At 48.0% G+C, this 12,500-nt stretch overlaps 1 protein-coding gene across 1 annotated transcript in view; it reads right to left on the bottom strand.

Annotated features, from left to right (window-relative positions):
• pik3c2a (phosphatidylinositol-4-phosphate 3-kinase, catalytic subunit type 2 alpha) overlaps nt 1–12,500 on the bottom strand; it is a 42,015-nt gene that overhangs the window by 7,533 nt on the left and 21,982 nt on the right. The window contains exons 7-21 of the mRNA XM_062546692.1: nt 11,966–12,045; nt 11,790–11,853; nt 11,272–11,418; nt 10,525–10,558; nt 10,134–10,350; nt 7,928–8,050; nt 7,160–7,327; nt 6,182–6,290; nt 5,736–5,881; nt 3,382–3,570; nt 2,775–2,868; nt 2,358–2,452; nt 1,834–2,014; nt 1,223–1,327; nt 433–525 (exon numbers count right to left, since the gene is read on the bottom strand). Coding sequence (XP_062402676.1) covers nt 433–525; nt 1,223–1,327; nt 1,834–2,014; nt 2,358–2,452; nt 2,775–2,868; nt 3,382–3,570; nt 5,736–5,881; nt 6,182–6,290; nt 7,160–7,327; nt 7,928–8,050; nt 10,134–10,350; nt 10,525–10,558; nt 11,272–11,418; nt 11,790–11,853; nt 11,966–12,045 — 1,845 coding nt within the window. The remainder of the gene's footprint in view (nt 1–432; nt 526–1,222; nt 1,328–1,833; nt 2,015–2,357; nt 2,453–2,774; nt 2,869–3,381; nt 3,571–5,735; nt 5,882–6,181; nt 6,291–7,159; nt 7,328–7,927; nt 8,051–10,133; nt 10,351–10,524; nt 10,559–11,271; nt 11,419–11,789; nt 11,854–11,965; nt 12,046–12,500) is intronic.

Genomic DNA, 12,500 nt, shown 5'->3' with positions numbered 1-12,500 from the left:
GAACAGGATTCAATTGCAACTGACTGTTCAGTTCCATCCTCTGCCACCAGGTGGTGCACTATTGACCATGAGAGCGCTCCCACTGGGGACTGGGGTGGCCCGGTTCAGCACTGACACAAGAACAGATATATCTTGGGAACACCATGAAAACATCTTTTTCAACAGAAAAACAAAACGAAGCCAAAAAAATAAAATAAAAATATGGCAAATGTGTCCCAGCTTGAGATGGCTGCCAACTCCGGTCTAATAATAAATCAAACATGTTTATTCTGCCACAAATAGCCGAAGCGACAATGGAAAACTCGGCTAAATGGAAACATCAGTGGGCAAACCTATTGAAGCGACGCATGCTGTTCCTTTTAAGACGATCTATTCTTAGGAAATGGAAATGCCACTGGCGGCTCGGGCCAGTCTGGGGACGTTGGTTCCCACCTTAAACATGACGTTAAGCTCCTCCCCAAGGGGGTCGGCGTTGACCAGGGCGACCTTCAGGGGTACAGCATTGGAGTTGAAGAAAGAGCAGGCCTGTTTTGGAGACAAGAGGGACACGCTGTTGCTGAAGTCTCCAAAACACACACACACACACACACACACACACACACACACACACACACACACACACACACAGTCACACACACACACACACACACACACACACACACACTGAGGGCTGGTGGGAGTCTGGCTCTCACGTTCCCACAGGCAGAACAGCCGGAACTAGACAATGAGAGAGAAAGTTTATCCGGGAGGCCTTTTTTTGCGAAGAGGAGTGTGATTAGGGAGGAATCCTCAGGAGAAGGCTGACATAATCACTGTGGGCTAAAGGGGAGGCCATTTGCACTCACTAGGCACCAGCCTGGATGCCCAGAACACACTGCAGCCCACTGCTGGCCATGATGAATGTGAAGCCGAGGGAAAAGGGGCTGACTAATGCCAGATGAGCTCTTATGCAAAGGCCTCGCTGTGATTACTGAGAGAAGGGGAATAAATAACTGGGAAGCTACTGTACTCTCTGCAGTGATTGGCTAGTTACAGCAGTTACCCATGTTTGAAAGCTATGATAAAAAAAAAGTCCAGGACAACTGGATTTACATGGTAATTAAAGACATCAAATGAAGAGTTTGTTGATGGTACATTTCAAACAATATGTACGATGTTATGTATGCTTGTGTAAGGAGGAGGAGGAGAGCTGAGCTCTGTTGTGCGCTGGGAGCTGCCTCACCTTCACGTTGAGCTCCTTGGCCACGAGGCTGGGGCTTAACGGCAGTCTGCAGTTGTGCCTCTGGAAGAAGGACTGAACCCTCTCCAGGCCCTCCTGCAGCACGGCCTGCACAGATGAAACACACACACACACAGACGTTTACATATATTGTTGCACTGACTGTTGCGTTCATTTACCACAATTTCCCGACTGTTAGCCGCTGCTTATACATTGATTTTGTAAAATGTCTTCAGCTATGAGGTTAATACAGGGGGGCAGTTAATATGGTATTGATATGGTTTTGCTTCTTTCGACTTGCATAAAACACTGTCCTGCGGCTTATACACAATGCGGCTTATATGCGGGAAATTACTGTGTGCTCACATTCTATTTCATTGCTGCACGAGATAGACTGGTGGACTGTTCGTCATTCAAGTGCTCAGACAACCGCCACTATCAGCAATCAGCAAAAAGCTCCACCAGTGATTTGACTAATGGTAGATAACCAGACCACCACAGCAGGATTTCCTATTTTGCTCCCACACGCACAACATGAGCAGGAAACAGCACGCCCGTGGGCCGTGTGGTGCTGTGTGTCCACTCCACTCCACTCCTCCCCTGTGGATGCTGACCTGTCTGGTGGAGCTGCTGCCTTGCCGGACCTTCTCCGCCAGATCGCCCAGCAGCCGGACCAGCCGGGTCTGTTTGTCCAGCTCCGAGCGCAGGCCGGTACCGCACAGACACAGCAGCGCGCCCAGAACCTGGTCGTAGCGCGGCCCGAACGCTGGGTCCTGGACAGCATCCCTTAGCAGCCTGGCACACCACACACCACACACACACACACACACACACACACACACACAGTACACACACCACATTACACCATTTAATAACAGACTTGTGTATAGTAACAGAATCATACAATACTAAAGTATTTAGCTTTGTTTTTAAGACACTGAAGCAAATAATTAACTAGAACACTTGTGTACATTATTCCAGGAGCTTACTGAACATTACTGTAAGTGTACTGTACTGTACATTATTACTGTATGCTGCTGATAAAGCATTATCAATGTTTTATCTAAAAGGACACACATTTGTGGGAAAAGACAGCTGTATATAAAAGATGGTGTTGACACAAAGCTGCAGCACTGACCAATAAAGATAGTGTGCAATGTTGACGTTCCCTTGAGCTCGAGACAGCAGGAACATCACCAGAGCATTCTTCAGGTGACTCTCAAACTTCAGAGCCTGAGGGAGAGGATACAGGTGCTCACACTCACAATCTAAAGGTGATGACACACGAGGCTACTTTTTCCGCAATGTTGCTAAGCAACCATATAACCAGTTCCATGTGCCCTCATTGGATGACAATAACAATTCTCTTGATAACAGTTATACTCAAACAGTTGTCTTTAGCATCTTTTAATGCTCACGCCACCAAAACTATACACACACTCTACAGACTTGACCAACAATGCAAATGTGTTTACAGTACAACTAACAATGTACAATTAACTCCAATCATTCCCTCCTTTTGGCATCATGGATTCTGCATCAGGTGTGTGTGTACCTGCACAAGCTGAGGCAGATAGTCCGCAAGCTCGTCGTCACTGCTGCTCTCGATCCAGCTCACAGCCACAGAGCGCACTTCTGTATCAGCAAACCTGCAGAGGGAGAGAGGCAGCAGCTGCATCTCACTAACACAGACAACTATAAAGCTCTTCAGAACGCTGCAGAAAGTTCCACTGTGAGAGAACTGAGTGATGGAGAGAGAGGGAAAGAGAAGAAGAAAGGAGAGAGAGAAGACAGAGGGAGGGAGGGAGGGAAAGAGAGAGAGAGAGCTTGTGTATGGGTTTGTATGTGTGTGTGTGTGTTTGTGTATGTGTGTATGCGTATGCAGGTGTCGTACTTTGAATCCAGCAGCTCTATAAAACTCTTCAGAGTGCTGTTCCACTGTGAGTGGGTGATGGAGAGAGGGAGAGAGAAAGAGAGAGGAAAGAGACTGTGTGAGACAGAGAGCAGGAGGGAGAGAGGAAGAGAGAGAGCTTGTGTATGTGTGTATGTGTGTATGTGTGTATGTGTGTATGTGTGTGTGTGTGTGTGTGTGTATGTGTGTATGTGTGTGTGTGTGTGTGTGTGTGTGTGTGTGTGTGTGTGCGCATGTGCAGGTGTCGTACTTTGAATCCAGCAGCTCCAGTGCAGATACGGGGCTGAGTGGGGGCCAGTGGTGCAGCAGGGTGTGGATCTCCGCCATGCTGCCCCAGTCCCAGCTGGGGGCGCTAGCCAGCACTTTGGGCAGAGAGCCCTCCAGGTCCTGGCAGTGGTGCCGCTGGTCCCACAGAATCTGCCGATCCGCACGCGTCAACCTGCAAGCCGGGAGTTGAACCGTAGGGGTTAAAGGTCAAATGTACAGTATGCCTTCATTGACCTCCACTTGTGGCCATCTCAGAATCACCACCACAGATCAGGGTCTTCACTGAATACTGTAAACGTCAGGGTCTTCACTGAATACAGTTAATCCCCAGCCACATGTAACTGATCTATCAGGAGCATCTGCTTATTAGATGTAAGCCACAGGGTGAGACACAGAGGCAGTATTTAGCAGATGCCTTTCGCTAAAGTGACTTAGCAAGAACCGCAACGCTTGGGAATCAAAACTGGACTGCCCGCTTACGATGTGGCGTCGCTAAGCATTGCATCAACACCCACACAGCACTGAGCTCTCCTCCAACAAGCATGAAAATACAAATCAGTCCTGACAGAACTCCTGAATATTCCACCCCAGAGAGTGTAAAGTAGCTTCAGACGGAACAACTGGGCACCCCTGTCTGAAAACCAGATGAAGTGAAACTAATCTCTCCCAGATGATGTGGCTGGCACCAGGTCCTAAAAACAGGCTTACTTAAGAATACGTATAAAAGGTTTTCCCCTCTATTCACTCTCAACTCCCCTGTCTCCCGTCGGTCCCCTTTCTTTCCATCTCTACGTCCAGTGTTATCTGAGGACAGGGCTGAGTAGGACATACACACACACACACACACACACACACAGAGACACACAGAGACACACAGAGACACACAGAGACACACAGAGACACACAGAGACACACAGACACACACAGACACACACAGACACACACACACGGCTGAGTAGCCTGCCTGTTCTGTGTTCTGCCTTTGGTTTGGCTCTCGAGAAAGGGGCTGGTCTACTGGGACGCCCTCAGACTCCTATCGCTCGCGTGGAAAGCTCTGCGCTCTCTGGAGCCAATCGAGGACACATCAGGCCCAGATCAGGCCCGCAGAGCCCTATTGCCGCCACCGCGCGCGAGAGAGAGTGGGAGTGTGTGAACAGTGCAGCACAGGGATCCGCGGTGCCAACAGCCCTCACACACAAAACACAGCGTGAATGAGATGAACCACTGTGCCCTCTTCCAGTTTCATTTGCGGCTTACATTTATTGCACTTTTCCTGAAGCCTGAACTTGGGCGTATTGCGCAGATGCACTTAGGACAACGGGGGCTGGTCTTGGTTGTTTGAAATGTATGAACATGCATTCGACTCTTTGTGTGCATATGGATATAATACACCCTTAGGATGTTAGCCGATGTATGGGGACGGCATTTCCCATTGAATCCATATTATGATTTGTGACACCCAAGAGGACAAAACTCAGGCTTGGGTGTGCCAAGAGCAACAAGAGCAAAATGTGATGTTTTTGTGACCGTGTTTGTGCTGAGAGCTTATTATTATTATGTAAATAATGAAATGTTTCTTTCGCTGACATTTTGATCTGTTACAGTAACAAAGCGCAGCAGATACAGAGGCCTCCCCATGTGCTGAGGCCAGTCTCACACACACACACACACACACCACTCGGCCTTGGCCTTCACGGGTCAGCGAATAATGGACACTTTGATGTCGAGGGAAAGGGGGGAGTCCCTCAACCGCAAACACAAATGCCCTCCGAGCCTCGGGTCCTGGATCACACGAGATAAGGGACTATTTATGAACACAACAGGAGGGCCTTCAGGAGAGTGGAGGAGAGAGATAGACGGCCAGGCATGAAAGACTCTCTGTTCCAGCACGGGCATGCTCAGCTTTCACACGGGACTCGGCCTACTGTGTCCTACACTGCCATGGGGACAAAGAATCGTCTACAAAGCCACCCTTGGTCCTCAAGCTCTTGGTCCTCTTGTTTAAATAGAATTCATTTCAATTTGGCTTCATCTAAAAAACGGAACGGCACTGAAAAGGATAAATTAAAACTTTGTAAATCCTAAAGTGCATATTCACTGGTCATGCTATGGTTAAACAGTGCGCTAACTCTACTGTTTATGTACACGATAAAGCCTTCTTGGTAAACCAAATTTTTAGAGGGCATTCAATAGAATAAAATTCCCACAAACACAATAATTAGCGTAATGTTTGTTCACTCTACACAACAACTTCTTGGGATTAAATTTGTGTACACAACATAATGTGTACTTGCAAAGTTTGAATAGATAGGATCTTCTTGGGCCAAGGGCACGTACCCAAAGGTGGATGCGCGGGAGCAGAGCTTCTCCACCTTCCTGCGGAGGTCCGAGTCCAGCGCCTCTAGTGGCTGGGAGGGTTTGCCACCGCCGGCCTCCTGAGGACCCACATACAGGACATCCACTGCGGGAGTGGGGAAATCCACCTGCGTGCACGCACACACACACAAACACACACAGAGACAAAGCATTTAAACTGGTTCCAGCTATGTTCAAAGGAGCTTGGTTGCTTCCAAGTGTAATTTTCAGCTTAGCCAGCATTCTGCCCTCATGTCGATATTTTAATAGGTCTAGTTACTCTGCTCTGCCTACTGAGAAAGACAAGGTCACGACAAACCACATGACAAAACAATGGGTAGCCAACTCTGAAATGGACTTCCTCCAATTATTTGACAGTTACAGTACGTCTGGTAGCAGTTAGCAGTTAGCATTTAGCATGAAGGTACCTGCAGGATGATCCTCTCAGCCAGGTTCCTCCTACGGCCCGCGGGTCCTGACAGACACTCCTCTGAGGACGAACACAGGTTCAGCAGCATGGTTCCATGGGCCAGAACCCTGAAAAACACATGCACACACGCAAACACCCACACACACACACACACACACACACATGCAAGTAATTAGTCTCACTCCTTGAGACAATTGCTACTCTATGGAAGAAACACTTGCGCAGGCAACCAGAGAGGAATAACACTGAAGTGACTCACACTCCAAGCACGCCAGCAGTGGCACGCTGAGCACAACCAGCACTCTTCAACTCAATACCAAAACAAACACAGCACACAAATGTGTAGCATTACACACTTGTGGACAGGAAGCCCTCAATTCATGAGGGATGCTCTATTTCATCCTGATTAAGATACAGTAGGTCGTTAACATTTCACTGTGACAATCAAACTGCACAAACAGCGCTGCGGACTACACCACAAGTCTGGGTCACCCGGGGAGTCCAACGGAGCCACTCGGAGGACACGGCCCACGAGGGCGGAGCTGAGCCAATCAGAGGACACGGCCCACTAGGGCGGAGCTGAGCCAATCAGAGGACACGGCCCATGAGGGCGGCTTTCTTCTCTCTGACCTCCGGTGGCGTCGGCGCATTCCTGGGTCCGCTGTGAGGATGTCTGAGCCACAGACCTCTCATACCACGCCAGCGTACAACAACTACGTGTGACTCTCTCTTGTCTGACCTTTGACTTCAACGTCATCAAGCTTCGTGTAAAACGCCCCACACACACACATACAAAGACACACACACACACACACACACACAACAATTACCACTGCGACGACTCTCTCTCTCTCTCACACACACACTCACACAACCCTTGGAAGTCGAACAGTAGCATGGAGATCTTCACCTCCCTCGTCTACTCACACACAGTCACACAGACAGACAGACACAGACACAGACATACACACACTACCTCTGGAAGTCGAACAGTGGCATGGAGACCTTCCCGAGCAGCTCTGCGGCCTTGCGCTGCTTGTTGGAGTCAGGCGAGCCGCTGGAGCTCTGGCTGGGCACTCCGTACAGGCTCAGGCTCAGCACGGCCTCCAGGGGCAGCAGCGCCACCGCCATGGGGAAGTTGATCCTGCGGACGCACAACAGCAGGCCACGTTCACATCCACATTTACATTTTACATTTACACCGCCATGGGGACATTTACATTTGCACCGCAGATGGCTTTATTCAAAGCAGCGCACAGCCATGCAGGGCATACAGGTGTGCCCTGTGAGCCATGACCAGGACACTTCCCTATACCCATCCAGCTCAGTGATCTCTAAGGACATCTGTTGAAATGCTGCCTACAGTGTTCTTTAATCATTACAACAGTGCATGACTAACTGAAGATGAGGGAAGGATATATTTAGCATCTTTTCCCCCTGTCTAGCTGGAATTAAAAAATCAGGCAATTAAACAGCCAGAAGCCACAGAGTTGTTCAGTTGATCTGGCAGTTGAGTTGATCGGACTAAATTACAGCCTCTGAGCTATGATTTACTTTATTTCTGTTCCATCTGAAATCTGATGAATACAACACACATGGAAGCATTTACACTCGGGTCAGTCTCGGGTCACAACAGTCCAGGAAACCTGCTAGTGGAAACTCCAGTGACAGACATAACTCCTGAGGGACGAGAACGAGAGCGAGGTCATCAAAAGTGGATGTGGTGCGGACGGAAGGGACTTACAGCTCATCCCACTTGATGTGGTAGAAGAAGCTCTTGTAGGTCCCCACTTTCTTGGACTGCACGGGCTTGAAGAGATTCCTGGTGTTGTGAGTCAGGGCACACATCAGGTAGTATTTTTCATAGCTGCAAAAACAGGAAGAAGGGAGGAATGTGACTGGCCAACACAGAGGAGAAAAACAAAATGGCAGCTGCACCCATCCATCCACACCAATACAAATCAAGCCGTAGGAAGGGAAAAAGAAAAACAGCCGGGTAGCAACACAGGGTATCAGGGAGCCTTGAGGCACGCACGCACACACACACACACACACACACACACACACACACACACACACACACACTGCATTGGTAGAATGAAAAAGCAGATGGGCACAACATAGAAAAGCCCCTCTGCTGTTTTCCTAAGAATAAATATTCAGACTGGAAAATGGAATGAAATCTAGTGCTTGAATACTTTGCATAACAAAATAACATGCATGTCCATCCCTGTTTGTTTTCAAACATGGGGAAAAACAACTGAAGAACAAAGTGTTTTGCTTTAAGGTACTAAAATAATGCCAGCTTGTGAGATGGAGGAAATCGATGAACCACTACGCAGTTCTCTTTTTTACAGAGGCTCTCTTGAACAGGATGTCCTAGGACATGTCTCTTCTGCATTTCACCAGCTATCATAACACACAGCTTAGTTAGCCACAGATTCAGTCCCAATAACTAGACACCATGATGAGGGCTTTGGGGCTAATGACTGTGTATTCTGATTCTGAAGTCTGATTTGTATGCCTGTGAACCAACTCTGCCAACCAGTCCTAGTGATGTTGTGTAGCTGTACCGCAGGAAATGAGCAGTATTTTGGTATTGTGCTGGTATGGTGTTAAGTGCTGCCTATGTTTAGATGTGCTCCAGTATGGTGCACACAGAGCAGAGCGTAGCATAGCCTGCTGCTAAAAACTGCCTTCTAAATGGGATCCTGGGCTGGCCTGCTTCATGAAACAAGTCTGTTATTAACCGCTTAGTCTTTCATTAAGGCCTGAGGGTTGGCCTGGGAAACAAACACACACACATAGAGACACACATATATACCGACAACCAGACATACAGACACACAGACACACATACAGCTGTCTGCCTTTTTTCCTACAGAGCCCTTGTTCTCTCTAAAACATTTCGGCGTTTTAAAATGCTGTACTTGTCTGGCTAAACGACAAGAGCTAGTAATGAACATGGTTATTATAGACCATCATCATTATAAAAGATGTGCTGAGCGACACAAATGGCTCATACCCTGCCACACACCCCACTTCCTCATAATTGCACACTGTATTTCACAGCTGAATCTGGACAACATGGTGGGATGTGCTTCTTGCATTCATTCTCACAATGGATTTGTGAAAGGGGCTGTCGTGAATCTGAGTGCACCATTTTGTTTGTGGGCTATACAGCATGTGCCTATGCTCACTCTGTTTGAGGAGCTTACATCTGTAAAGAGAGAGTGTGCTTCACATGTCTCTGCAGACTGAATGGAAATCCTTGCAGGCCGTGTGCCTCTATTTTCAGTCATGGCTGATATGCAAGCTGTGTTGACAGGAGACAAGGCTAACTTAGGCCCAAGCCACCCTGTCCAAAGCCAACCAGGAAACAGCAGCTCAATCACAGCTCATATGATAGAAGCTCACAATAAAAACAATCCCTTCCAAGTCATTCCTCACAAAATCGTCTGAGTCATTTAGGTAAATCATAACACTATACGAGCATCATGCAGCTACTGAATATACTTTCATTGGGCAATAAAAGTTAGAAAATGCAAGAATAGGAGTTTGTAATGGTCTGTGTGAAGCCAAAGGGCAAACGACGATAAAGGGCCTTAACTTGGGGCAGGCACATGACTGCAGATAACATGGCAGATATGGCGCACAATAGCACATAGCAGAATAATATTCAAATAGCATATCTTTTGTCCCCTGGCACTGGTCTACAAGCTCAAGTGCAAATATTTATATTTTATATTTGAATTTATTTGAATCATTAATTTAAAATATAAAACAACTGGAATGACAAAAACATGGTATGGATCTCACATTGTGTGGAATTCAACAACACACTTATCAACAGGCTGTCTTTCCTCTTTTGAGAAAATGACTAAATCTAACATGCACAACTGCAAGCAAACAACGGCCTCCCCGCCAGCAGAGGGAGCTCTATTGCCTACCTGCTGACCCAGGGGGCCGGGACGCCGTGAACTGCGAACACGGTGAACTTGAGGTGCTCGGTGGTGCCCGAGGCCTCGCGGCTGTCCCGCCGGCCGTTGTGGGCGTCCGCGCTGGGGGTCAATGAGGGGGGGCAGAAGTAGCGCAGGTAGAGCTTGACCAGCTGGTAGAGGGCGTCCGAGAGGGCGTCCGTGCACTCCTCCACAGGACCACGTTTGCCTGAGGCAGGGGCAGGGGGGCAACAGGGCAGACATCGTGTAAATGAGACACAAACGCTCTGAAGTGCACATTCATCATGTTTTTTTATTATTATTATCATTATTTTTTATGACAGCAGAGAGGCTGCTGGCAGGGCTTCTGTTCTGTTTGTGCATCGGTTTCCTTTCAACTCACCATCGCCCGAGCCACCAGAGGATTTAGAGCCATTCTGTGAAGGGGGAAAAAAACAACAACAACAGCTTTCTCAAATTTCTGAATCAGTACACAACCCACACTCTTGCTTATGTAATGAGGATTTGAGGAGGACACATTTCTGCACAAGAATCAAAAGAGAGTGTGAAAGTGGAAGCTCTCTGACTGAAACCACACCGTGGGCGCTGACGTGCTTTCACATCAGTCTCTGCTACACGCTTAGTCTTGCATGGACACACACACTCATGGCCAAGTCACAAAACACCTTTGAAGCGTGACTAAATGCACAGGTATCCTGTAAGAGCAGGCGACTAAATGCACAGGTATCCTGTAAGGGCAGGCGACTAAATGCACAGGTATCCTGTAAGGGCAGGCGACTAAATGCACAGGTATCCTGTAAGGGCAGGCGACTAAATGCACAGGTATCATGTAAGAGCAGGCGACTAAATGCACAGGTATCCTGTAAGGGCAGGCGACTAAATGCACAGGTATCCTGTAAGAGCAGGTGACTAAATGCACAGGTATCCTGTAGGTATCCTGTAAGAGCAGGTGACTAAATGCACAGGTATCCTGTAAGAGCAGGCGACTAAATGCACAGGTATCCTGTAAGAGCAGGCGACTAAATGCACAGGTATCCTGTAAGGGCAGGTGACTAAATAAACAGGTATCCTGTAAGGGCAGGTGACTAAATAAACAGGTATCCTGTGAGGGCAGGTGACCTCGGCTCACCTCAGGTGAGCGCGTGCGGGGCATGTTCACGGCCCGCTTGAGCCGCTTCACCGCCTCGGTGATGGCCGGCGTCTCCACCTCGTCCAGAGAGCAGCACAGGTTCTTCACGGACTGCACCACCCTCTCCACCGCCTTGTACTGCGTGTTCTACGGACACACAGGTGAGAGCGAGAACATCAGGTAAGGTGAAGGTCATAGGTCATTCCCCATTTCCCCATCCCCAAATCCACTCACACTTGAACTGGACCAGTTACAACAACAAGGCTTGCTCATGAATATGAATAAATGTGCCTAAATCTGGTTGCCTGTATGTGAAAGCAAAACTAAAGGCCTTCATGGAATATTCAGTATAAAGTGAAAAGATAAAAACTACATCTGCCAAACAACCTAAAATTGTTTATAGACACTAAAAGTTAATTTTCAATGGAGATGGAGTGAAACATCTCGCACATAATAAACACACTCGCGCACACACACTCGCACACACCATGTGTGTCCAGAGGATGAGCTGCACTGACCTCATTCTGAAGGAAGATGTTGACTTGATTGTGGTAGCCCTCCAGGTAGTCTGCCAGGCCCTGTCTGTCATTACACAGGAAACAGAGGAGTGTGAATAGAGGGAGAGAGGCTGACAGGTTTGGGCGTTTTTAAGGGCAAAACCCAGAGTCTAACGGCCTGGAGGCCTGGCTCTCACCGAGTAATGGTCTCTTTGAATGGCCGGTCCACGCTTCCCATATACTTCTCCAGGTCAATGGAGGATGTGTCATCCTCTGCCTGCAGACCAAGGACAAGACAATATGTTGGAAATCACCCTTAAATAAATATCAACAACAAGAGGCTCATAGGGGAGCGTTTGGGGAATTACACAAACTGATAACAGGCTATGGGGGAGGACGGGGTTGTGTTGCACTGGGAACGTTCGGGAAACTCTTACTCAACACCTGCTGAAGTGCTGGATGTTGCACTTTCCCCTGTGCTTGTGTAAGGAGGCAGATCTACCCACAGCTTGCCTGTTATGACAAACTTAACCCGACTGCTGAACCATCATTCGTCCCAACCATAGGAGCCACTAACACTAACACGCTTATAGAACAATAAATTACCATGTTGTTGTTGTCTGGAGTTCTGTTTAGTAACAACAAGGGCTACTAGGGGCATTCTCAATTTCAGTTTCTCAATGAAAAATAAAGTGAAAAATAAAGCTTTTATTTTCTTCATGATGAGCAGCA

This window comes from Sardina pilchardus, chromosome 10 (genome assembly GCF_963854185.1).
Source record: "Sardina pilchardus chromosome 10, fSarPil1.1, whole genome shotgun sequence".
Lineage (NCBI taxonomy): Eukaryota > Metazoa > Chordata > Actinopteri > Clupeiformes > Clupeidae > Sardina > Sardina pilchardus.
The sequence above is the reverse complement of the archived record's forward strand: the minus strand, read 5'-3'. Positions and strand labels throughout refer to the sequence as shown.